This window comes from Camarhynchus parvulus, chromosome 1, assembly GCF_901933205.1.
Source record: "Camarhynchus parvulus chromosome 1, STF_HiC, whole genome shotgun sequence".
In the NCBI taxonomy this organism is placed as follows: Eukaryota; Metazoa; Chordata; class Aves; order Passeriformes; family Thraupidae; genus Camarhynchus; species Camarhynchus parvulus.
Window position 1 is genome coordinate 9,347,816 of NC_044571.1, and position 26,003 is coordinate 9,373,818.

Sequence of the window (26,003 nt, forward strand, 5' to 3'; positions counted from 1 at the left end):
AAATTTTAAATGAACATCTGGTTTGTTTGTTTGTTTGTTTGTTTGTTTGTTTGTTTTTTGTTTTTTGCTATCTTAGGCCGCTGATATCTGTGATCCAAATCCTGTCATGATGCTTATTTTGTGTGTCCACCTGTATGACGCTCTCCCTCACTACTTACCCAAGAACAGTATAGAATTTTCAGGTGCTCTCCATGCAACTGTTGTGAAGCAGGTATTGATACCATTGAATTGAGATTCATAGTAATGCAAGGTCAAAACACTGTTTGTATATATGTGTTTATGTTATGTATAATAAAGAATTAATAGCTTTCTTGTAATTTGGCTAGTAAATATAGAAGATGGAAATGTGCATTTTCTGGTTTTATTCACTTCAGTATTGGGATTTCAGTTCTGTTTTTTCCCTATGCTTGAAAGCACATGAAAAAATCTACAAATTTGACAAATCTGAGATGAAAGAGAGGAATGAGAGATTCACAGGCATAGGAGTGCAGTGTATACTGTACTCTCAGAAATGAAGTTTGGATAGTCCATGGGAAATCTGCACTCCTTTGGAAGGAAAGTTATCTACCCAGTTATTTGAAGTACTTTTTTATTTTGTGATACCCTTGGTTTGTATTTTGGAATTTACCTAAAGAACACACCTTTTATAGTGTAAAATGAGTAAAAATAGGCTGATCTTGCTGCTTTTGTTGTGGTAGGTGCTCCTGAAGAACCCAAGCAATTACACTTTGGCCTACAACGTTATTCTTGTGGGAAGAGATGCTCATGATTTCTCTTTACCAAAAGGAAACACTGTTACCATTCCTGCTGGGTGAGTAATGAAGTGTTTGTGTTATTTTTGGTAGCATTACAGAAATAGAAACTTCCTGATTTAGGAGTGGTGGAATGCTAGAAATGTGTTCAACTTCACGCAGGGCAAAATTAGCTGGTGTAAGGGTCAGGTTTTTCTCCTTAACCTGGAACAAATCTAGAGTAATATTTCAGTGGGACTCTTGCAGCTGGGCTCAGTAGAGCTTTAAGAGCAATATATAAGCCTTCAGATCATTACAAGAATCTTCTGTCTCCAATATATATTTTTTTTCCTATGTATCAAAACTTCATTCACATTTTGTACATCAATGCATTGTAGAAGCAGGAGCAGGTAGATTTCTTTTCTTCTGAAGTTGCAGATTTTGGCTCTTAATTTAAACATGACTGGGAATTAAAGAGACCATGACACAGGTTTGAGTAGTATTACAGTGCATCTTTTTGCCCCCATCCTTCCTCCCCACCAAGATGGATGTGATGTAGTTACTTGTTCATCTTACATGTCTGAGAGACATCTAGGGATTTGAGAGATTTAATTTTGGGAAAGCATTACCTTATAATTTCTGCTAGCAGAAATACTCATGGTATATCACCATCTCATTTCACTAAGTGTTTTTTTCACTAAGTACATTTTCTCTTTCTGTGCTATGCAGCTTTATGAGTCAATGCAGGAATTTCATAAATCCCTGTTTAACTAGTGAAGACAAGAGGGATGTAATGGTGACTCTGGCTGTCAGTTAAGAACTTTCAAGTTTATCTGCAAGATATCCATTTACAGATAAAATGGATTAGAGATTGTAAGAAAGGAAGAATAAAGGTCAAGATTTGTATGAAGATAAACCATAAAGGAGGAAAAAAAATTCAAGAAGACTCTACATAAATACAGTGCTCTTTAAGGACCATCAATATGTCAGTATTAAATTACATGCCTATTATAAATATATGCAAAGGGAACCACAAATAATGCTATGTTTTCAGCAAGCTGTGAGGCTGATGTGATTCCATTTTCTTTGCAATTACTTCAAATATGAGTTATCATATAAATGTAATCCTTGAAAATACCATGTGTTTCTATGAAAGGTCAATATCATGGCTGTTTTTCATTTCGCCTTTAAAATTAAACACCCAGAACAAACCACAAAGCAAAATCAAGACAGAAAAAAATGTGCAAAACCTTGTTGTTGAGTTGCTTGGCATTGTATATAGAAACAAATATTAGAAAAATTGCATAGAACTAAAAACCTGTGGAAATGCCAGTCATACACAGTAACCTCTGCAGAGTTTATTATAATGTCATGATCATTAAATTAAAAATAGGTTCTTGAAATTAATAGCTTTCTTAATATTCTGATGCAAGTGTTTAAAAACTCAGAGAATTGACGAGACATATGGCAGTCTTGCAGGTTCTTTATGTTAGATCATAATGTTGTAGGTGGGTTTGGAAATTATAGTAATGTGGATAACATTCTGAGTGTAGCTGAGTGTCTTATGTTGCACATGGCATCATTAATTCTTGATCTGAGATTCCCACTCTCCAGGGCACTGCACTGTGCTCTGTAGACTTGCAGTTATCAGGATTAACATAAACCCCCAAGGTTATGGAACAAGTCCATGAGATTAATTTGCCCTCACTTTACATTGACTATAACACGAATTAATAGAGACAAAAATGAAGCAACTTCGTGGTTTTGTCACAGAAGGCAACAATTCAAATCCAAATTCTCAGCTATTGCAAGAGTCAGAGGGCAAAGATCAGGCAGAAAGTGCTGTACACTGACTGTCTGTCTTATTTGTGACCAGAGCAGACTTCTTAAAACTTGATCCTTAAAGTGGCTTTGGGAGTGTAGGTCTCAGGCAGTTTATTCCTCTGGGTGCCTGCACCACAGCATTATTTTTTCAGAACATTTTGAATGGTGAGGTGACTTAGGAGCCTCACACTCTGGGGGACTGGGCAACTCTTCAGTGTCATAAATGGAATTGTCTGGGGGCTCTGCAGTAGGAACTTGAAAGCTGTAAGAGCCAGGTTTACAGAACTTCCAGGATTTCATCATCAATATTCAGAATTGACAATTGCAGATTTACTGCCTTCTTAAGACTAATCTCAAAATCAGAGAGATGTTTGGAGAGCTTCAAAGTGACAGCTTCGGGCGCTGAAGTTTTCTTATTCTTGCTTCATTGAAGGGCTGATGCAGATGAAGTCTAAATGTGTACCTAGTCTAAACTCTCGTTCTGTGTGGTCTTCTCCAGTTTTCTCATTAGAGAGAAGCTGTTGCTTGTACTACAGAACTTTATTTTTTCTCCCTCTTAGTTGCCCAGCTTTACTAATTATTCGGAAGGGTTTTTTAACAAATTTCTTTCTCACTCTTCATTGATAATTTGATTTAGACTATTTAGATCTGCCCAGCAAAATGCATAACAGGCTGTCTGACTGATTAACTCAGAAAAACCTATTCAGATAGAGGAGCATAAATTGAATCAGTTGTTAACTTAGGGTGATACTCTAATGAAAGAGAACTTCGTGTGTGTGTGTGTGTGTGTGTGTGTGTGTGAAGAAAAATTAAGCTATGTGCTGATGTAAAAAGCAGCAAGGATTCAGTATTGTTTTTTATCTAGATAGTTCTTTTAATGAATGTTTTAAGATATCCTTAGGCAGAAGATAATACTACAACAAAGTATTTCAGAGGAAACAAATTGCTTTCTTTTCTAGGATCCTTCCCTTACAAAGACTCTGAAGTGTGCTCCTGAAATTACATTTTTTAGTAATTTCTGAGCCCTGGTTTTGTGGTTTTTTTTTTTCCATAGGAGACAAGGCTTTGTAAATGTGGAATTCACAATTCGTTTCCTGCACCCTGCTGAGGCAGTATTGCTTCTGATCTCAAATAAAGTTGATGGAATAGATGGTGCCACAATGGCATTCTCTCTGAAAGCTGAAGTTAAAAGTATTGAGCCTCTTGTAAGTTTATATGTGTATGATTGATATTGTCACAAAAAATATTGTTATTCTGTACATTATATCAAACAAAAGGGGACTGAGATAAGAATGAAAATGTGAGTAACCATCAACATTCACCTTTGACCTCTGAATTTTCAGATTTGCAATATTAGACTATGTACATGCAGCAAAATCCCCTGAAGAATATGTAGATTCCTAAGAACAGAAATCACATTTGGATCATGAATAAACTGTAAAAATTTGTACTGATAGCTCTGAAAATAAATCTGGAGCCCTTTCAGCCCTTTTCAGTTATTGGAAATTCTGTTGTGGGGGTGTTGATGTGCTTCAGCCTAGTGATTTCTCATGTCATATGTAGAGGGACCACAAGCTTTTGTTTGATGTTTCTGTATTTATTTGTGCTTTTTAACCACAGAGACTCTGTCAGGTATGTCCCAGTCAGGACAGGTAGGCCTGTGTTTGTAATCCACATTCATCAAGCACATCTGGAAAGACTTCTAAACTTAGATGGTGTTTACGTGATCCTCTCATTTTTTTAGCTCCCCTGAATGTGTTAGGGCAAGAGAAGGTTGGGGCAAGAGGAAAAAATAGAGGACATGTGAAAATAAGAAGGAAAAAACAATGATAACTCGATTATTGGTCTTATGGTTTTTGTTCTCTTTTAGAGTATAATAAGATGCAGATCCCCATGTTATGAGCTGAAGAAATTTACTATAAATGTCACTAATCCCTTCAAAACTGATGGCATATTCAGGTAAACAGTGATATAAAGACAATTCTTTAATGATCATCCTGTTTTATCCATTCTTTTCCATAATTATTTTCTTCTTCTTAAAAATGTAAAACCTGGAGGTTAAATGATAGGGATTTACATTCCCAAAATTGTTACAAGCACTATGAAGTGGAAGCTATCATAATGAATAAAGAAGATAAATAAGCCTTAATTGAAATCTGTCTCCGTGTAAGCAGTAAAGCTGGAGCTTTAATCAAGCAGAGTTCATGAACCTTGCTTGTATTTTTGTGTTTGGCTGAGGTCCAGCAGAATTCCAAAGAGAAACAAGCCATGTTAATTAATAGTTGGTTATTTTCCCCCAATCTGCTTTATTCTGCTGTTTAAGTTATTAAGCATGCAAAAGAAAAAAATGCTTTTGCCTTGGGGCTTGCATCATTATCAGTTAGTCTAATTTTTAATTTGTATTCATCATAGCTGCAACAACTGCAGTGCTACAAATGTTGCTTTCCTTAGTACAAAGGAAATAGATTGTTGTACCCATTTAAAATCTGTTTATGTGATCAGACTCCATATTTTGTCTTTAGTCTTTAGAACTAAGCATTGGTTCATCCCATTCATTTATTTGGAAGAACCATCTTTCACAACATTTTAAACTTGGTTTTTTCTGCAACATGAACATACATGTTGCAGAAACTGCAAATTAAATTTTTCTTTCCTCCACAGAATAGGATTGGTGTATACAAATAGTAATAACAGCAACAACAATGACAATCCTGTAGCAGGACTGTTTCCACTGCTCCAGGCCTTGTGTGTAGGGATCATATTACTTTAATTAGCTTCTGTCTTTTATTTTTAAGTTCTTGAGGTGGTCAGTGAGGCTGAATTAGTTTTATGATTTGGATAACTTGCTTGGAAATTATCAATGAAGTGATGAAGTAATTTAGTTTTATGTAATTTAGTTTTATACAATTCAAAAGCTACTTGACAATTACATTAAGTCATTATCAATTTGGGCAACATTGAACCAGTAATCTAAAATTAAAATTCTTTGTATCAGGCTTACAGTGTTTAGAACAATCTAGTATTTCATCAGAGGGTGTATTATTTACTTGCAAATAACACTGGGAAATGCTAGTTTGATATCAAGGGAGAAGATCTTTTACAGAAAAACTGGGGTTAAACCACAACAAGTACTTTTAAAGTTTCTTTAATCGAAAAGAATAAGCTTCTTTACTGAGCCTGATTTAAAAGTTAGAATAAATTGGGTTTCATTGTCATTCTGCAAGTTAAAAATGCAGTCATTATGTGTGCTTCTCATACTCCAGGGTACTCTTGCTGGAATCCACACATTTACTCCACCCAGAGAAAGTGTATCAAGTCAGGCAAGTAAAGCAAGAGCAAAAGTTTAGGTAAGTTCCAGATAACAATTGCTAACTACAGTATATTGGATCATCCATTTCTATTAATATTACCTGTTTGTACATGCTGTGTGCTGCCTGTTGTAAAGAATTACAGTTTAGGACATGGAAATGTCACAGGAGATGACCAAGCAGTCCCTGATCAGCGGGGGCCCCCCTGTCCAGCTCTGCCTGGGTTTCATGCTGAGTCTGATGTTCTCTGATGTCCCTTTGGCCACTCCAGCTCAGCCACCCTGGCCATGCTCCCTCTCAGGTTCTTGTGACTCTGCTCCCTGGCAGAGCATGGGAAGCTGGAAATTCCTTGACTTAAGAGTAAGCACTGCTTAGCAGCAACTAAAATATCAGAGTGTTATCAACATTATTCTCATCCCATTCTAAAATAGAGCACTGTGCCAGCTACTAAGAAAAAAAAGAATAAATTCTACCCAACTGAAACCAGGAGAGTCCTGCAAAAAAATTATAAACAGATTTTAAAAAATATATTCTTCAGTAATTCGATAATCCTTTATTTAATAATTTAAAATATTTTCCATAGCTGGGTGCCATTTTTAAAGCTCATGTAAACATTCAAAATCCTGAAACACTTATTCAAGGATTATTGGGAAATATACACTATTACCTCATCAATACTGTAGGTTGAATTGTAATTATAGGGATGTTCCACAGTCATGTCATGAAATGCAGACTTTTTCTCAAATTTCTTCTAAAAAAATTACAAAAAAAGAAGACAAAATTTAAAAGCAGAAATATAATGAGCATTTATTGTTAAGGAAAAAATATATACATAATATAAGTGGAAATAGTTTTCTAAAGGGTAATTTATGCTACACTTTCTACTAAATCAAAAAAGTGTATAATAATTGTTGATATAGAAAAGGATTTTTTAATTATCTTGCATATTTCAGCTTAATTTATCCCCGGACAACCAGTCTAAATAGTGTAATTTTCACCACACATGCAGATCTCATTCTTACAGAAACTGATTTCAGGGCATCTTAGGTCTTTAGAAATTTCCAGTACTGATTTGCTCTATGTTTAGATGTTTCTGTCATCTATAATAACTGAAGCCATTTAAATGCCTCCTTTCAGAAGATCTTTTTCTTGAATGGAACAAACTTCTGTAATTTATGTTAAAAAAGTAGTGTGTGTACATTTCATGACTTATCAGTAAGGAGATTTTGCCCTCAATCTTTTTTATTCTTTTGGTAAATCCAGAAAATGCCATGTACAAATTAAGGCAAATTTCTCTAAGTGCTCTGTCAGTGTAAAACTGCCATGGAGTCAGTGCTTGCCCTTTGGGTATTTGTGTCTGTGACACAATTGATGGCAGGACCAAGACATGCGCACGACAACTTCATCATCCCAGCACAACCAGCTGGGCTCAGAGCTCCTCCTGCATCTTCATCCTGTGCCTCCAGATTTGTCACATCCACTTTAAACCTCCCTGTAGGGAGCTTTGCCTGGCAGGTGACCCTTTTACCTCCCAGCTTTCCCCTCTGACAGTGTCACAGGCACCCAAAGTGGGGTCATTCAGGCTGGAGAGGAGACCAACCCTTCTGTCATGGTGGTGTGGGTCTGTCACAGTGTGTCAGAACAATCCCTGTGTGGAGCTGGAGCCCGAGGAATTGCTATGTCCTTGCTGGGACACAGCACTAAGCCCAAAACTCTAACAGTAGCCCAAGTCCTTCAGTACTGCAGGCAAAACTTCTTTATTCATGCAGAACTGGATGGTGTTTAGTGAGAAACACAGTGCTTTCTTTTTTTTTTTTTAATCCACTTGACATAGTTTTAAGTATACTGGGACAAGACTTTTTCAAGTTATGCAGTTCTCTGTGCTTTTCCAAGCCCTTGACACTTCAATTATTATCTTTGGTCTGCATCTGTGTGCCAGCATGGTCTGCTCCCTGTGGGAGAAGGAAAACCAGGTGGAGAGAGGCACACCACATGGCCCAGAAATTCTGTGTAATATAAAACCACTCATAGCTTTCAAGCATGTTGGTATTTTAAAATTATATCCATTAGGAAAAAAAGTATCAAATGACTGTAAAACTTCAAGGTTAAATTTAATAGCTAACTTTGCCTTCACAGGTTTCCTGCTGTAAAACTAGAGAGTGGTAAAGATAGACCAGTGTTTCACTAATATTCCTATTCTAAGACCGTGACTAAGCAGATTGTCATATGGAGTAGTGTCCATAAGGCTGGATCTGGATCTGTGCAAAAGCACAGATTGATTTGCAAAACATGCCGTGAATTTTGATAAATATTTTGACATTAAAAAATGTATTCTAAACCAAAAAAAGAAAAGAAATTAATGAATGAATTTCAAATCAAGCTCAATCAAGCTCTGCATTGTGTATATCTTCTTACTGTTAAATTAATTACTCCTTTTTTTAAAACTGGAGATAATGTAAGGAATTCCAAACAATTTCAATTTTCCAAATTTTATTCTTACACTTTCTGTTGTGATTCTAAGCTGTTTCATGTGCCAAGGAGAGAATTATGTTATGCAGAATACCTGTATTTACTTACTGGAAGAATAAAGAAAAAAATAGGATCTAAAAATGGCATCTCTTTGTAATTTGAGGTACAGCATTAATACCTGTTGTTTCAGAAAATACAGATTACAAATATGTTTTCAGAAGTCATTAAAATTCAGGGTAATATTTGATATCAAAGAAATCCAGCTACTCTAAGCCTAGTACCTCTTTTGGGCAGCTCTTGTTTTAGTTTCTATCCTACCCTTTATTCTGAGATCACAAACTGTTCTACAGTGTGGAAACTGGTGACTATCTTAGATGTGAATTTTGTATTCAAATGTTTCAGTATTTTCAATGCATTTCTAAGCAGTTTCTTGTATCCCTTCTCTCTAATAAGATCTTTGCTTGCTAAACATCCTAAAGTTCATTGATTAAGATGCTGCTCTGTGAATTTAAGATTTCCTTATGGTGTCTGGCACTATTTTTTTTATGTCCTTGATAATATATAGAATCTGGAGCTATAAGCTAGTGAATTCTTCTTCAAATACATATAAGAAAGTCCTTTTTTTGTGTGTGTGTTTTTTTTTGTGTTTGTTTGTTTTTTTTTTTTCTTCCCTGAGCATTTGTTGGATGGAAAACAGAGTTATTGGCTTGTTTGGAGCCTGCCATGAAGAGTAAAGGCACACCATGACCAATGGATAGCTCATATGCCATCATGATGTATGCACACTCTCTGTGTTGACTGCAGAGATGATTCTCCTTTTGATCTGGGTTTTTGGCACACTGATAACATGGCAAGCCCAGTACGATGTTATCTTGGAACTGGTATCTGACAACTCAGATAACAGATACTAGACTCTTAATGGTGCAAAAGTATGGAAGTAGGTTGGAATTAGAAGATCTTCAAGCTCCCTTCCTATCCAGGCAGTGATTTTAATCTGAACTGGTTAGAATGACCACAGCAAGAATGAATTGGAAGTATTCACACCTCAACCAGGCAACTGACAGGTGCCCTCATTAACCCATCCTCACCTGTATCATAGTCTTAAACTTCTTGTTCATTTAATGAACAGTAAAATTATCTTACTCTGTCAGCAAAAATCCCCAAACCAAATGAGGGGCAGTTGGAGAAGCTGCTTGATCTCTCTCTCTTTCTTATGAGCTGCTCTTGTTTCCCCCTCAGTCCCCAGCTCTCTCTTCCCTAGCCTTAAATATTGAAAGACCACAGAGAGGTCTTCCTGAGCCTTATCTCCTCCAGGATATCTTCGTGGGAGCAGTGCTCCAGCCCTCTGATCGCTTCTGTGTCCCTCCTGTGGGAGCTTCTGTCTTTCTTGTGCTGGGGACCCAGAGCTGGAGGCAGCTCTGCACGTGGGGTGTCACCAGAGCAGGGCAGAGGGGCAGAGTCCCCTCCCTGCCCTGCTGCCCTTGGGGCTCTGGATGCAGCCCAGGACACCTTTGGCTCCCTGGGCTGGGAGTGGACATCACCAGCTCATCTGTAATCTTTCATTTGCCAATATGCCCAAATCCTCCTCCACAGGGCTGCTTTTGAGCCGTTCATTCCACATTCTCTGCTGATCCCAGGGATTTGCCTGACTCAGGTGCTGTGAACAGGCTGTGTAGACTTATTTTATGGCAGCTTTAAGCTCTTCTCCCTAATCCTTTTCCTTATTTCCCTGTGTATTGAAAGAGGATGTATTGAACCAGACTTTGAACATAACCAAGCTTCTTATACCTTCTGAACTTTATTCCTTTCAGTTTTATTATTGAGCAAGATGCTATTTCTTTTTGTTATGGAAGAATGAGACACAATGTTCATGTCTTCCACAACACAGGTTTGTTTTCTTTTCCCATCACTTACCTGGAAGTGCTTTGTTCACTGAAGTAAGAAAAAAATTGATACTGAGAGAAGTTCAATACCATGTTAAATCAGTCTAATGAGTTTCTCAGTTGTTCAGATTTGAAAGTAGGACTTATTCAATGTATAATTCTCACCAGTGAAAAGATGTAATGTATTTTGTTTAGTATTATTATTTTTTCATACAGCTGTTGAGCTATTTGTTACTTTTACAGTGATTCTTCTGCTGTAGTCTCTGTTTTTTGCAAGCATGACTTAACATTCTCATTCAAAGATAAAGCTTTGAGAGAAACGATGTTTTATATAAAATTAGTAATTTTTTAATGTGAGATACTTATCTGTGAAGTACAGTATAAATAGTATGTTATGCATATACTCAGAGATCATTTTCCTTTCTGAAAAATTGTCTTTAAGTAGAGATATTAAAACAAATCTCCAGGGTAACAAATTCTGAGAGTTTTGTACATCCATTTGTTTAAGGTTGTGATTTTTTCCTAGCCCAGCAAGATTAACTATTTATTTTAAGAGAGACCCAACATCAAACATTGTATTTAGTAATGGTTTGCTGTATGCTGGTTCATCAAATTTTACTGCTGGGGGGAATAACTTTTGTGTATGGATAATTTAAAATCAGAATTTTGAGCTGAAACTCACAGTATTTTTTGATACATTGCAGTATTGTTTTCAGCATCTTTGACCTCTGTGTGTATTGTAAATTAAGCAGAATTCTTCTTCCATAAGTGTAACTGCACAATCTTAACACCTGTCAACAATGGTGGGAATTACTTGTGAAGAAGAATAGAAAACTACATAAAGTCACTTTAAGAGAATGTGATGGTCAGGAACACAGTTTGCTTTGGGAGGGTGGAAGTTCAAAGGAGATTTTGTATGAAGCTGTTTTGGTTTGGGTTTTTTTTTGAGTATATTTGTTCTTTTCAAATATACTTGAAAAGCAATATTGTAATGAGCAGAGTTCAGGTAATTAGGTTAAGATTTGTTCCTTTCTCCTTTCTTAGACAAAGCCTTGATTACATTAGGTTTCTTTTGAATTATTAACTGCAATGTTATTTAATATAGATCATTCCTATAGCCACTTCAAGTGGATAGGGTGATTTTTAATATTATTGGTTGGAAAATGGTTCCAAAATGTAGTGGTCTGTTTTGGTGGGGGTTTTTTTTGTTGCTTTTCTGGTGTTTATTCATAAAAAGGGGAACTAAGCTACCTACTGGTAATAAAAATGTCCAGCTTTACAATATTGTTTTAATTTTTTTTTCTTTTAGTTTTGAAAGTAGCATATTAAATTCAAAAAATAGTGTACTGCCTGAAGATTCAAAGAAAGAGACTTTCTGTAAGTACCTATGCAATACCTCATGTATTTCTGCAGTAAAAATTAGATTATCTACTGAAGCAAGATTTTGACATCTAAGTATGTTCAATATATATTGTATATGGATATGCTCAGTAAATATTATTTTTAGTTTTCATAAAATGTTGGCGTCAAATTGTGCATCACATCAAAAATTCAGCCTGGAGAAGAGAAGGTTCCAGGGTGGTCTTATTGTGGCTTTCCAGTACCTGGAGAAGTTACAAGAGAGCTGGAGAGAGACTTTTTACAAGGGAATGTAGGAACAGAACATGAGGTGATGTCTTTAAATTGAAGGAAAGCAGGTTTAGATTAGATATGAGGAAGAAATTCTTACTGTGAGGATGGTGAGGCCCTGGGGCAGGTTACTCAGAGAAGCTGTGGGTGTCCCATCCCTGTTCTATCTATTTGGCCAGAGTTTGGCATAATTTTCTTATGTGATCTCACTCGTTTCTGTTGTTTTCACTTTCACTTATATTCTCAGGTCTGCTGTCCTGCCTAGAAAGCCGGCCAGGAAAGCTTGAGGGTCAGTGTCACAATGTGCTTAGCAGATGAAAAACACACAGTGAGAAAGTCAGAGCCTGACAGGTTCAACCCTAGGATTCTGTCCCAGCCTAATGCTTTTGTGAAAAGCAGTGAAAGAAAGCCAGTGTTGCCAGTATTTGGGTTTTGCCTATTCTAGAAGATGTCAGACATAGTTGCTGCTCTGAGAGTGAGATTCTTTGTTCAAATAGCAGTAATTTATACTTTTTCCTTTTGATGAGAGTAGACTTTTTTTTAGAGGCTGTACCTCCTTAAGGAATTTGTAATGGTGAGAACTGTCTATTTTCCTGTGTTTTGTTTCAGTGCACAGAATAGGAACACAGGTGATTAGCAAAATGTATTTAAATAATACAGCATGCAATATTGCAGCACATCTACACAACTGTAACTGTAAATAGTGATTATTGATTACAAGTGTGCCTTAAACACTGATTGCTACAGGAGGCTGTATACAGTATCTTTTTTTTTAAACTCATGCAGCTAGTCTATTTTACAGCCTGTGCTGTTGTATCTAAACATCCACTTAAATTTATTTTAACAGCTGATCAGTCTGGCCTCCTGCATGAGTTCTTCAGTCCAATGGAAAACCTGTTCTTGAAAGGGAAAGATTCTGCAGCCTTAGATATTCACTTCCTTCCCTTTTATCAGGAAAAGCGTTACTGCACTCTCATTCTGATTAATGAAAAGGTAAGAATAAAGTGTGTGTTCTGTGTTTATCATGTCAGGTAAGAATCAGGACTTTTGCCAATTGTGCATGAATAGGGTAAATGAGAGCAGTGCTGTGAAAAGAGACTTGAGGGTCCTGATCAAGGGCAACAGTTTATTGTCCTTTTACACAGAATTATATGAAATGCTACAGGCAACTTTTCATTTAAAACCACTAAGTAATAAAAAAGTAATACTGCAGGGAATGTTATTTTGGTGGCTTTTTCTAGGCATCTGAGAAAAGAAAAGAAAAGAAATTTAAATAATTTGTCTTGACGTGGGTGCAAGAACAATGCACAGGCAGGGAATGGATAAAGACTTTACTGTTCTGTACTTCTCCATGTATTCATCCCTGTATTTAGGGTATGCTGTCAAAGTAGAATAATAATTTTCCTTGCTGTCTCTTTTAAAATTTTTTTCTCAATCAGAGTTTCATTCAGAAAAGACTGTACATGAATACTGACTCCAACAACCTTTCAGTCTCTCTTGACTCATGTAGCCAAGATTTTGCCCTATATACTTAATCAAAATTCAATCAAATCACCAAATTTGATTTTGATCATATTTCAGAATTTCAAACCTTGCAATCCAGCTTTTTGATGTTCCTGTAATCCTTTATCTCAGTGGTCACAATCTTATTTCTGTGTCTCTAGTCCATCTTTTCACCTCTTTAACCTGTCTGCTGTGTTTTGTCTCTGGCTGTCAATGTTTTTCACAACCCTGTTGTTTCTATAATCTTCTTTTATGTGTGATCTCAAGGCTTGGATTCTGCTTCTTACTTTCCTGACAATGCCTCTGTGTTTCAGCTTCCCCTCTGTCCAATTATGAGCCTCTGCTTTTCTCTCTGCCACGTTTTGATGATTTGTAACAAGGCATCTAAAACCAAATTACTTTTCCTTCTGCACATTTTCAGCTTCCATATTTTTACCTTCAACAGACATGGAACTTCTGCTAGTGTCTGGTGTTTGTGTGTTTGATGGGATTTTTTATTGCTTAAACATGACTTTGGCTATGTCACATGGCCAGCTTGATTTTTTTATCTTGTTCATAAAGGAAAATAAGACTGATACAATGATGCCCAAGTCTGTCTTTCTGACTCTGTCCAGTGTTTGAAAATACTGGCTATTTTTAAAGAAAACAAACTATATGACTGGGCATCTTAAAGAGTGTACAGTTATCCTGATTTTCTTGAAAACTAGCTGAGATAGAAGAGAGATTTCTGTTGAATTCACGCTGAAATAGTGAGCTCACACCTTATTGACAGCAAGGAATCATCCACAAAGAGTCCCCATGCCAGAGGTTAGCAATCTTTGTGGATGGTTCAGTGGAAAATCAATCCAGTGCTCAGCATCATTCAAAGAGAGAAATTGTTAGGGAAGAAATACACATCAACAGCTGTACATTCATAGAGGAATTTTAGGTCCATCAGTTTAATTCAATGAAATATCTAGATGCAGTCTCTAGACAGGGAAAAACCTGGCCTACTGCACTCTGGGAGTAAATCTGAGAGGAATCTCCTTTTACCTGTCATTATTTAACATCCTTTAAATCTTAGCTACTGACAATTTACCTGTTGCATCTTTATTAGAAGCAGAAGGTCACACCCTGGCTGAGAAGAGTAGGCTCATGCTACACAAGGAATAGAACCTGAAAGCTGAATAATATAGTGAAGAGAAGGGGAATTTAGACATGTTAAGGAAAGAGTGTTAATCTAAGAGACGTGGGCAGAGCTGTAGGATGGTCATATTTCAGGTGGAAAGGGAAAAGTACATTTCTGACAGCCCCAGTGTTGCCTCCAGAGGTGATGTAAAAGTAAATTTAGACACCTAGCTACTAGTCACTGTTCTTAACAAAGGTTTAGTTGACCTTTTCACAGCAGGAAGCATTAATGCCTCAGAGAAGCTGCTGTTAAATCCTGTGTGGTAACTTTCTGGATCACCTGGTCCTTCCAGCTTAGCTGAGTAGGTGTGATGCATTTAAAGGCTCCTCAAAATGCAAAATTTTTGATATGCAGAACCTCAGGTTAGAAAAATTAGCTCCATCTACTTAATTGCATCATTTCTGAGGAATTGTATTAAATCTCCTTGGGAAAGATGAAACTGCAAGATAGCTAGCATGATTTTAGGGCTGTATAGTAATGGCACAGGAAAAATTTGGCTTTCTTAATTATTTTGTATATGGCTGCAATATTTCAGTCGCACCATTATCTAACTGACATAGTGCAGCCAGCATGTTGTATGCTGATCAAATGACTTTACACAATGAGGAGTCATATCATTCAAATATGGACTTGTGCTATATATAAAATCTAATAAATAATTTAATTTAGCATTGCTGTGATTTTTTCCTGCCTACCTTTCCTATCCTTTTTGACAAATAGACCAAAACAGGTATCAGAGTAGGTCTGCTCCTTCATTACAATCAATGAAGTATTGAGATTTAAATCACTATACTTGAATCTGACTGGGAATCCTATCCATCACTGCAGCAGCTATATATCTGTAATAACAGCAAGAGGATACACTGATTCAAGGCTTCTGGACTCAAGGATGTTCCTTATTTTGCAATAATATATTTATGTTAACTTTCCTAAGGTTTGAAATGGCAGCACAAGCCATTTAGCACATTTCTCAAGAATTTATTTCAGGATTTCATTGTTCTTTAATAAAAATTGAAACAGAAATTTTTCAGTTTTTTAGCCTAGATCTTTTCATAGTTGATATTAAATATTGTTAAACATAGCCCTGTTGCTCTTAAAAAATATATCTTTGTTTCCAGGAGGTAATTTAAATGTGAACAGTGTGGAATTTTTGATGATAATAATTTATTAAATCATAGTTTAAGAGTGTTAGTCCAGGCTTTTACAGCTAAGTGTCTAGTATAGAAGTAAATTGTTTATTGAAAGAACACTTTGCTATCTGTTTCTCTTACTGGCTTGCACAGGCAACTACAAACTCCTAGTAGCCCTACATTCTTTTGAAACATCAGATAGCAATGGGATTGGATAGAAATTTCAACAGCTCTTTCATTAGCTGTTTTCATTAACAGTAAACCCTGCTCAACGCTGATGCTGTCCTGTTTGCAGCTGATGAAAAATGGAAATATAAATCATTAGAACCATGGACGTACAAGCTAAACTCTCCAAGTTCAGTGAAATACCCATTCTGGTCCAAAGCATCAGGAAAAAAGCTCAGTGGAAAGAAAATAGGATTTGCATTCTGTGGAGATCAAAACCCCAGAATTCTTCAAAGCAAAGAGAAAATTGGGGAATTTTGTTTCTTGCTATAAGCATATTGATTTCAGCAAGGACAGGAAAAGCAGCAGAATGGCATCCCAGCCACCAGCACCTTCCTAAAATCAGTTGTGTGTGCTGTGAGCTTGTTAAGGGCCCTTATGGAGCCAAATCACTGTGTCAAACAGGAATAATTCCTGTTTAAATTGGTTCCCAGGAGTGGCTGTTTGTGTGTGAGAATCCAATTTTGCTGGAGGTTTGTTTAATCCTTCTCAAGGAAGATTTGTGTGAGCTCTTGAATCAAGAAGGGGAGAAAATACCATCAAAGTTGAATAGCTTTCCTTCTGCTGGGTCAGAAATATAATTGCAGTGTTTTCAGCCTTAACATAAATATCTGATGAAACTACAAATGAAGGCAAAGGAAAAAGCAGAGTTTTCTTATGCTGTTGAGCAGTATTAAAAGGAAAACATTGTGCTGGTTGGTAGATGCACTAAATTATAGAAATAAATTATTTCCTTCATATCTGGAATGAAGAATAAAAGACAGAATACGTATTTTTAGGGCAGAGTTTACAGAATATGGTTTATGGAAATAAAGAGTGACTGAATGTGCAAACTGTATCAGTTGTTGCAGAGGCATTTAATTCTTCATCTTGCAATCAGGAGAAGCTAAAATTGTCTGAAAAAAAAAATTGTGGTAAACACAAAGAAATTATCAAAGCAATATATGCAGTATATATGTTAAATCTCCTGCCTAGTTCAGATAGGTGTGTGGTACCTAGCTTAGAAATCTTTTTAGTTTTGGCCAATCTGGTTGTGGACTTTAATTTGGAGTACTTTCAGTGAGTTTTCTTTTCTTCAAAAATACTTTTCTGTCTTTCATTTATGCCTTATTTTTTTCATCCCATCTATAATTCAAACTGTTATTTCTTGGCTAGTTAAGTTATCCTTTCCTCTCTGAAAAATGAATGTCTTTGTTCTAGGTCATGTTTATATTTACTTTCAAGCTCTGTAAATTTTCCATTTTTTAATGAAATAATTAAGATTTACTAACTTTATTTTTTAAAGGAGAATTTGCACATGACGCTAACCTGCCTTGACTTTAATTTTTTTTTCTTTTTAGAGAAATGTTTCTGGCTCAAAACTATTGTAAACATTTTTATTAAAAAATCCAAATGGTGAAGAGCAATGAAGGTTGCTCATGAGCATTTTTAGTTATATGTAACTGTAGTAGATAGTTAGAATTCGTTTTCTTGCTGTATTTATGGGTCAGGGTACCCTTATTCAGTTAAATTATATGAGGAGTTAGAAAGGATTCTGCTTTTTGAAATTTTTTGACTTTTCAGATTTAATATTATCAATTAAAGTTACTTTATTATCACAGTGTGACTTGAAATAGTAATTTTCTTATATTTAGGCATAGTTTAAAAAACAGTTCAAATTTACATACGAACTGTTACATTTACATATTCAGTTCTCCTGAATATGTAAATTATTGCTCTGGTGAGATCTTAGATGTTACTAGGATATCTTTGCTGTTAGTTGTAATGCTTTGCCTTCTGTTCTGCATGAGTTGCACTCTGAAGTGTGTGGATGTGTGTCCTTGTGTTTCAGATTGGAGAATTTGTATACCTGATTGAGGGATCAGGGGATTTACCTCTGACTTCAGAATTGCCTACCTTGGATAGTCCAAATGTTTTGCGTGCTACCTCAGAAGGTACAGGGAATAGAAGGGAGAAGAGTAAAATACAGCAAATAATTTTTTTTTAAATCTTCTTTTATTTCTATGGATTTTTCTTAAAATTATTAAATACATGTGGTAAAAAAAAGCAGTTATTTATAATGAAGTGTAAAAAATACCTTATAATGAATATGCGATATTTCTTGTAATGTTTTCCAGTTCATTCTCTTCAGAGCATCAGCTGGTTGTTGGTGATCTTCATCTTGTATTGCTTTTAACACAGTCTACATAAATACTTTTTCATAATTTTTCTTATTTTCTTCTAAATATAGGTTGCTAGCCATATGAACCAGGACTAGTCATGTTTATCTAGAATTTTTCTAGCTTTAGAACACGAGTTTTGTGTGCAATGATGTGATATTCCAGTGCTTTTGTCTTTAAATAGTGAGGGATAAACTCCTGTCAGTCCTATTTCAGAAGCAGTGTAGGGCTTGAAACTTGAAACAATTGACAACTGCTACTTGAAATAATTTCTGGTCTTCCTTTTAGAGGGGTGAAAGCATGGCTGTGTTGTGTAGGCAGCAGAAAGACTTTGGTGAACTTTTAATACTGTCATAATGGTAGCAACACTAAAGCCTGGGATTTTTTTATTAGCTAAGTTATTAGCTATTTCTTAGCCCTGTTAGCTAAATTTTGGACTGCATTTCAGTCTGCTAATTTTTACTTCCCTATTATGTTGAAAAATAAAGTATTACAGGTAATAAATTGCATGTACTAGGTTAATAGCATGGAACTAAACTTTGGAGATTAGAAATTTTTAATACTCTGCAGTTCCACCAGCTGATAAATGTGGTGTGTGGTTTTGTTTTGCTCTTTCATTTCTTTGGGATTTTTTAACAGATGAATGCACAGTACACCCAGTTTTATATTTGAAATGTGGACTTGGTCAGACTCTGGAGGAGACTCTGAAGATTCCATTGATCAATGAGCCAAGAGAGAGGGCCCTGGCTCTGGCTGCACAGCAGCAGATGTCAGCTGTTGAGTATGAGAGGAGATTGATGACTGGGACTCTGCAGAGCAGCAGTGTTCGAGTTGCAACGGCGTTGTTGGGGCTGTCCGGAGTAGAGGTGAGAAGCAAAATGATCTGGTGCTGCAATTAAATTTAGCTGTCCTTGATTTGTAGGACTGAATTGTTTTTATGTTTCAGGTAATAGTGTGAAGTTATATTTTTTTCACACATCTGTAATCTGACAGTTACTGATCCCAATTCCCCCTCAGACACTGCAATGTTTTACATGTTCATTCTGAAGCTACTTTGTCACCCCATGCTATTATGATGTCCTTTCTTTAAGAAAACTTGACTGCAGTTGAGAAAAGTATTAACAATTTACTTTACTTCTGAAAAATACCTGTTGATTAAAAAAGCTTTCATATTCCATGTAAAAGGTATCTGTGTTAGTAACCTTCATTATGCATATTTTTGTAAGAAATGGATTTTTTTTCCCAAACCGATAAACCTCGAGAATAAATGAAGGAGACTTCTCTTTGTCTTACAATCAATGGAAAATAGTTTTGAAAAGCCACAAGTTTTTCTAACAAGATATAGCTCCCCTCTTATGCATCATTCCAACCTATACATATTTTCCTAAGATTTCAACAACTAGAAACAAAAAGTTCTCCCAAGGCAGTCCATTAAACAATCAGTTATTAGTTGTGAATAAATTTGTAATAGTAATATTGCCAAATAAACAAGGCTTTTCCTCATGAAGAATTCTGGTATAGCCTTCTGAGGATGTCAGGCTCTCTCTGGATTTTAATTTCCCTTGTGCCCTGATGGTGCCTGGCCTCAGACCAATTGATGGGCAGCGATGTTATTCCAGCTTTCCAGTTAGACAGTTCCCCAAGTAAGAGGAAAAGAATTTTCCCTTGTGATTTGATGTTCCCAAATGTATACCTTTTGTTTGAAAAGTAATAGAAAGCAAACAAAATTATGGAAAATTACATTATAACTTTAATCTCTTGTGTGTTTGGAGTGGGACAACAATTGTAATCATGTCATCTAGACTCAAGTAGTCTCCTTTGGGATTATGGCTAATCCACTGTTCTGGCAACATTTTATTGAGTTTTCATAATTCAAGTCCCTTAATATCACAACAACTTAGCAAATACTTGATAAAAATCTAACTGCTCTGAAGTTGCGGATGGGATCAAGACTGAACATGATAGGAACACTCTCTGCACCACTAGTTATGCTAAAATGCAATATGAGTTCTAAAACCACATGTATTGTGGAAGACTGGAGGATAATTAGCTTAATTACCTTATAATGGTGGATACTGGCACTGAATGAATTATCATGTGAGAAATGAAACTAATGTGCAGAAAGAAGTATTTTTTTCATGTACACAAAGTCTTATACTTGCTTATGAAAAATACAGGGGAGGAGTTCTGCTACTGGCATAGAAAAGAGCTTATACATTAAAAAAAACTCAATATCCACTATGCAGAGTAAAATATGAAACATATTCTTAAAAACTTCTTGTAATAAATTTTTGCCAACTATCTGTTTAAAGGTGATAACATAGAAATTCTGGTTGCATTAACTGGAGAAACCTTTTTTGAGGGGGGTTGGTGTTCTGCAGTGAAAATTGGAGTTGAATTATGGTTTTAGGTGGTCTAAATTCTCCCCTTTTCCCCACAAAAAAAAAAAAAGACAAAAAAAGAAAAAAGCCAATCTACAGCACCCACAGTTTAATGAATTATTTAGGCTCACAAAATCCTTTGGGGCAGATGTTGTAGGCTAGAGATAAATCCAGAACCTTTGGAAATCTGTTGTTTTCTTTTGGATTTCTGTTCCACCTCTCTACTTGCTTCCTACAGGTAGAATCATGTTAGACAACAGATGGACAGAAGGGAAAATACCCTTACATTAGTACTACTTGGTCTATTTTTTACCTGTCAAGTTGAAGAATAAATGACTAAATAATTGCATGATTTCCAGTCTGTCTAAACTGTAAATTTTAGTAATGTTTACTTAAGTCACATAAAAAAAAGTACTAAAGGTAGGCTGCATTTTTGGAGTCAAACTGGATATGCATAGTCAGTAACTAGAGGTGTAATTTTTTATTTGACTCATCAATACACAGCTAAAAGTCCTAGGTACTTCTTTACTATGTTTTTACTCTTTGTTGCCACAAGGAACAAAGATCTATTTTGATTGTTTGAATTATTAGAATTAGTAACAAATAATGATTTTTAAATCTTTTTCCCATAAAATTGTGTTACTTTCTTACCTCCAGAGTGTTTCTTTAATTCCTCCTAAAACAATTTTGGGTAGTAGTAAAGATAGTATAGGATAATATAGGAGCTCTCAGACACTGTTAAGGTTGGATTTGGCATTATAGTGCATAATTAACAAAGGCTGTTTTGTGAATAATTAGTAATGATGAATAAGAGGAAGCTGAAAGGGGGATGTTTAGCTGAGCATAGATAACAAGAGGGTATTGGAAAAAAGATAAGAGACTGTGGGAGAAGAACATGTTTAGACTGAAGTTGCTAAATGTAGTAAATAGAGGAAAGTGAATTAAAAAGAAATAACAATATGAGAATTCATTTACTTGGGATTGTGAAGGAGAGGATGCTGCAGTCAGTGAAGTGAGACACAAAATAACTTGCCTAGTTTTAGACCCAATTGCTAGATACAGGAGTTTTTCTTCATAGATGCCAATAATCTCCTTGTATAACCAGACATTATGATAGGAAAAGTCCTGTTGGAAAAGAATCCCAGAGCTAAAGCTTTAACTTTCTGCTGGGTCCAGGTTTGCCCTCATTGTTAAGCTGTAAAAGTATTTACTTAGGCCCTGTTTTGCTTCCTTTTGAATGTCTCATCTGATTGTGGACACCACATTTGCCATATTCCAGATGTTATGACATTGTGCATTTCCTTTCTATCCTGCTGTCCATGGGTCTGAGCAACATGGAGTGTTTTTATCTTAGTACACATGGAGTGTTTTTATCTTAGTACACCATAGTGGTGTTGGTGAGGTTGAGTTTTGATCAAGGAGAAATGAATGGAGACCTTGTGCACTTGGGGCTGTGGCTTCTGCTCTTCAGCTGACATGGCAAAGTCTCATCCTCCACCTGTCCAGCTTGGATCTTCAGAGTCTGTGCTCTTCATAGGCACCCAAGGATCAAGAAGGATTTTTTGTGTTCTCCTGTGTGATTATGGAAATTTGTAAGCTCAGTGTAAAGAATCTGCTTTTTAAAAAACTGGTGTGGGTTTTTTTGAGGAAGAATCATGGTGTCCTTGAGCAGAGAAGGCATTGGAAATAAAAAATTGCATTAGATACATTTGAGTGGGGATGAACTTTTCAGAAAAGGACCTGTGGTCAGATTTCAATTTGCTGAATTTACAAGTGAGACCAATGTCTTCTATATTACATCACTTATCTTTTGATATGGGATTAAGGGAGGTGGCAAACACGATTGATCACAGGGGTTCTGAGAGACCAAGATAATAAATTTCTTTATTCATGAGAAACAGTTTTAGAAGCTAATTTCTGGAAGGAAGAAATGGTGCTAAATTAGGATTTGAAGAACAGTAATATGCAAGGAAGGAGAGAGCTGCCTCAGAACCCTGTAACAGAATCTGGCACTCTTCACAAATAGAAAGTGCAGGTGGCACATCTGAGAAAATACCTCAGAAAATCAAAAACTCCTTGAGACTTTCAAGATCAAGTTTAATTCTGATGCTTTATATACCCTCCATTCATTTTCCAAAAAATTATTCTAAGAAAATAGTTAATCCTGGGAACTGAATGCAGATACTACTAGTTGGTAATAAGACTTCCTCGCTTGGAATATCATGAACCATCAGGTTGATGAAGTGAAAGTGCTTGGAATCTGTCTTTTTTTGCAGTAGAGAGGCCTTAGATCTGCATTGATCATGAGAGTTAAAAAATATTAAATTCTATTTAACTCTCACTGCCCACAAAAATGTTAAAAATGGGAGCAGTTGCAACATTCATCTGAATTGTGTTGACATTTTCTCTTGGAAATGTTAGCCTATGACGCAGCAAAGTTTAGTCTTGTGTATGGTTGCAGAATTTTCTTTTCCACTAGGTCTCTCATTAAAAATGTTTTCATCCTTTTCTTGTTTACAAGGTGCCAGGAAATATTTCAAAATGTTCATAGATTATATAATACTAACCAACTGGGTTTTTTCCTAACCTCTATTTTAAAATGAGATAACATGAACAAGTATCTTAAAAAAAAAAGTCTTTCAGTGAGTTTTTAAATACTAGGACATTTCTTCAAGATAATTATAATTCAAATGTGTTCAGTGCTCCAGGAAAGGTCATCTTACAATTATATTGTCAATTAAAATTTAACAAAACTGTGTAATCATATTGGATTTTTATTTCAGTGTTGGAAAATAATCTCGTTATGAAAATCATTTGTAGGTATAAATTTATATTTGATTATGCAGAAGATGAAGTCAAACTTAAACTGGTAAATGTATGTAATTCTTTTGGTTGGGAACCTCCCATTACAAGTTAGAATGAATTTTTTTTTTCCACTGCAAAGTATTCTGGCATTTCATTCTTATCAGAGAGAAGTGGAACTTGCAATTAATATGGCAATTGAATTATTTGTAGCTATTGATTTTTTAATTAATTTTGTGTGCATTTGAGAAGGAGTAATATCAGAGTCCAGTTCTGTATGATAGAAATGAGTGAATAGTGAGCTCAGATTTTCAACTCACATAACAATTTTTCCTGTTCCTTCTGTAAATTATATTTGCACAAGGTTGTGCAAATACAGTAGTACAAGAACTATCCTAAGAATTTGGTTTGATGTGATTTTTTAAATCAAATACATCTGTCCAGTTTCTCTTCATTGAAAAAGAGTTTTGAATTATTATCTGTTTCTATATTTATTGTGCCAAAAAACCTATATTAACAGCTAAATCTTAACAGGTTCCCAAAGTCCATATGTACTTTTTGTTTAACACTGTATTAACACTATGGAAGGGTAGATTAATGAACAAAACAAAGCAGTGTCAGAGTGTGGATCTGCTTTCTAAAGCCAGCAAGGGAATGTGAGATTTGTATTAAAACAGGGGGGAAAAAAGCAAACAAAAAAAACCCTCACCACCAACCCAATGCAGAACCCAAGTCTCGTTGATTTAAACAGTAATTTGACCATCTTACACCTAATGGCTGTCTTTACGAACAATTGTTTTTCCTTTTACATTGAGTTTTTGAATTCCCTCAATCGATTTGCACTCCTTGGCCTACTGAAATATGTACTTTGATACCTGTAGTCCTGGCAGTGTTTTTCAGCAAAAGACTTTGAGAATAAACCAGTTTTCTTAGGAAAACATGAATATTATCCATATTTATCTCTGCCCTAGGTTTGCTTCAAGATAATTCACAGCAGTCATTAATTCAAAGCCTTGTCTGTAAAAAAGACATTACTCGGTTTAAAATTTGTTCAGCTTGCACTTACTCTTGAGCATTGCAATTGTAGTGTGTTATTGGATTGAAAATGTCAATTTTGAGCAATTAGTGTATGAAATCATTGCAGTATTTTTTGTAATGTTATCCTACAGGAGTCAAATTAAGTTCATTAAGAGGTTCACATGCCTGTATTGATCTTGCCTTAATATACTGTGCTAATCCTTTACTAATATGTTTCATGCTGTTGACTAGCAATGCTTTTTACCAAAAGGAGGACCTAGATTGTCTCTAGAATTGATTCTAAATGTCCTAATTTCTAAAATACATTTTCAACATTAAAATATCAGTTAGCTAATAATCTCTCACCAAAAAGCAAAATAACTTTTCTTTTTCATGCTTCTTATTACTCAGAAACTTTATGAAGTAGGAGAAGAAACATCCTTCTACCACTGATAAAAAATAGTTTTCTTTTTAGGTTTTTTTTTCCTTTTCTTGCCTTTCCTGTGTATGCATGAAGGCTAGCAGAGATTCTTTCTGGGTAGGCTATGGTTTTACTATAAATTTCAAAATGCATTATCCTTAAACAAATGTTTCAGATGCATCATGTCTAAAAATACCTTACAAGTCAGTTTTTATTTGGAAGGATCACTCAAAATTGCTATGTATGTTTCTTAATTCCCAATTCAGTTTTAGAATTAAGCTAAATTCTAAAAAATTTAGAAAATTTGGCATTTCTCAACCTGAAAATGTTATGTGATTGCTCAGCTGTGTACGTTATTGCTTCACTTGCAGAGACATGCACTTCTGAAGCCTCGCAAGCACCCCTCCGAGCTGAAGCACGTGGAGTACAGTGTAGAAGTGAGCATAAAACACGTCTTTGAAGTTCCTAAAAAGTTCTCTATTCCAGTGTTATCTTCAGCCAGAGTTAATTTGGACCCTCCATCAGCAAAATACCCTACATCTCAGAAAACAGGTAATAGTCTTAAAGGTGATGAATTTGACTGTATTCTTTTGCCAAGATAATTTTTTTTCTTAAGGTTTTCCTGAATAGATCCAGAAAATGATCTTTCTTTCCTTTCTGCTATTGATCAAATTTGCTTTTCTTGTCACTACCCGGGTTCTAAATATTAGCTCAAACCAGTGCTTTCCACTTACCATTGGTTTATTGGTTTTCTCAAAGGCACAGAAGCACAGGAGACTTGCTCTAAAAGACAAAAATAATTAGGTCTGTTTATCTGACAGATCCTAAATTTGTGTTCCCTTCCCATTTCTCCCTTCTACTTCTCATCCAGCACTGTTCTGTGTTCAGATTGTGCCACTCATATTACATCTCTTTTTTTGTTTGCCCTCCTCAGTCAGCCAGAGGGAGATTTCAGCTAATGGTGAATGAACAGGTCTGCATTGTCTTTCAGAGTGATCTTGCCATCTTTGGTCAGTCTGTTGTCTCCAATTTTTCTAGTATCTTAAATTTTTTACAGAAATCTTGTTGATTTTTAAAAAATGCTTGTCTTGGTTTGGAAGGACAGGAGTCTGCTAAGGAAGGCAGGAGCCTCCCCTGAAATGGAGAATGTAAACCCTCCCCACCCCTCCGAATTGCTATAATTCTAAATTAAGGGGCTCTCAGGCAAAAATATGGGAGCAGGAAATAAGAGTTCTTTAATAGGGAAGAAAAAAAAGAAGAATAAAATAAACAATGCAGTCCACTAGAACAACACTGACAGAGTCAGAACCCAACCTGACACCTTGTTGGGCAGGGTGTTGGTGGCAGTCCGAT

General features: G+C 35.7%; 1 protein-coding gene across 1 annotated transcript in view; it reads left to right on the plus strand.

Annotated features, from left to right (window-relative positions):
• CFAP47 (cilia and flagella associated protein 47) overlaps nt 1–26,003 on the plus strand; it is a 260,858-nt gene that overhangs the window by 79,079 nt on the left and 155,776 nt on the right. The window contains 10 exon segments of the mRNA XM_030954886.1: nt 77–211; nt 699–811; nt 3,610–3,760; nt 4,426–4,514; nt 5,819–5,902; nt 11,525–11,592; nt 12,692–12,837; nt 17,702–17,804; nt 18,669–18,895; nt 25,022–25,202. Coding sequence (XP_030810746.1) covers nt 77–211; nt 699–811; nt 3,610–3,760; nt 4,426–4,514; nt 5,819–5,902; nt 11,525–11,592; nt 12,692–12,837; nt 17,702–17,804; nt 18,669–18,895; nt 25,022–25,202 — 1,297 coding nt within the window.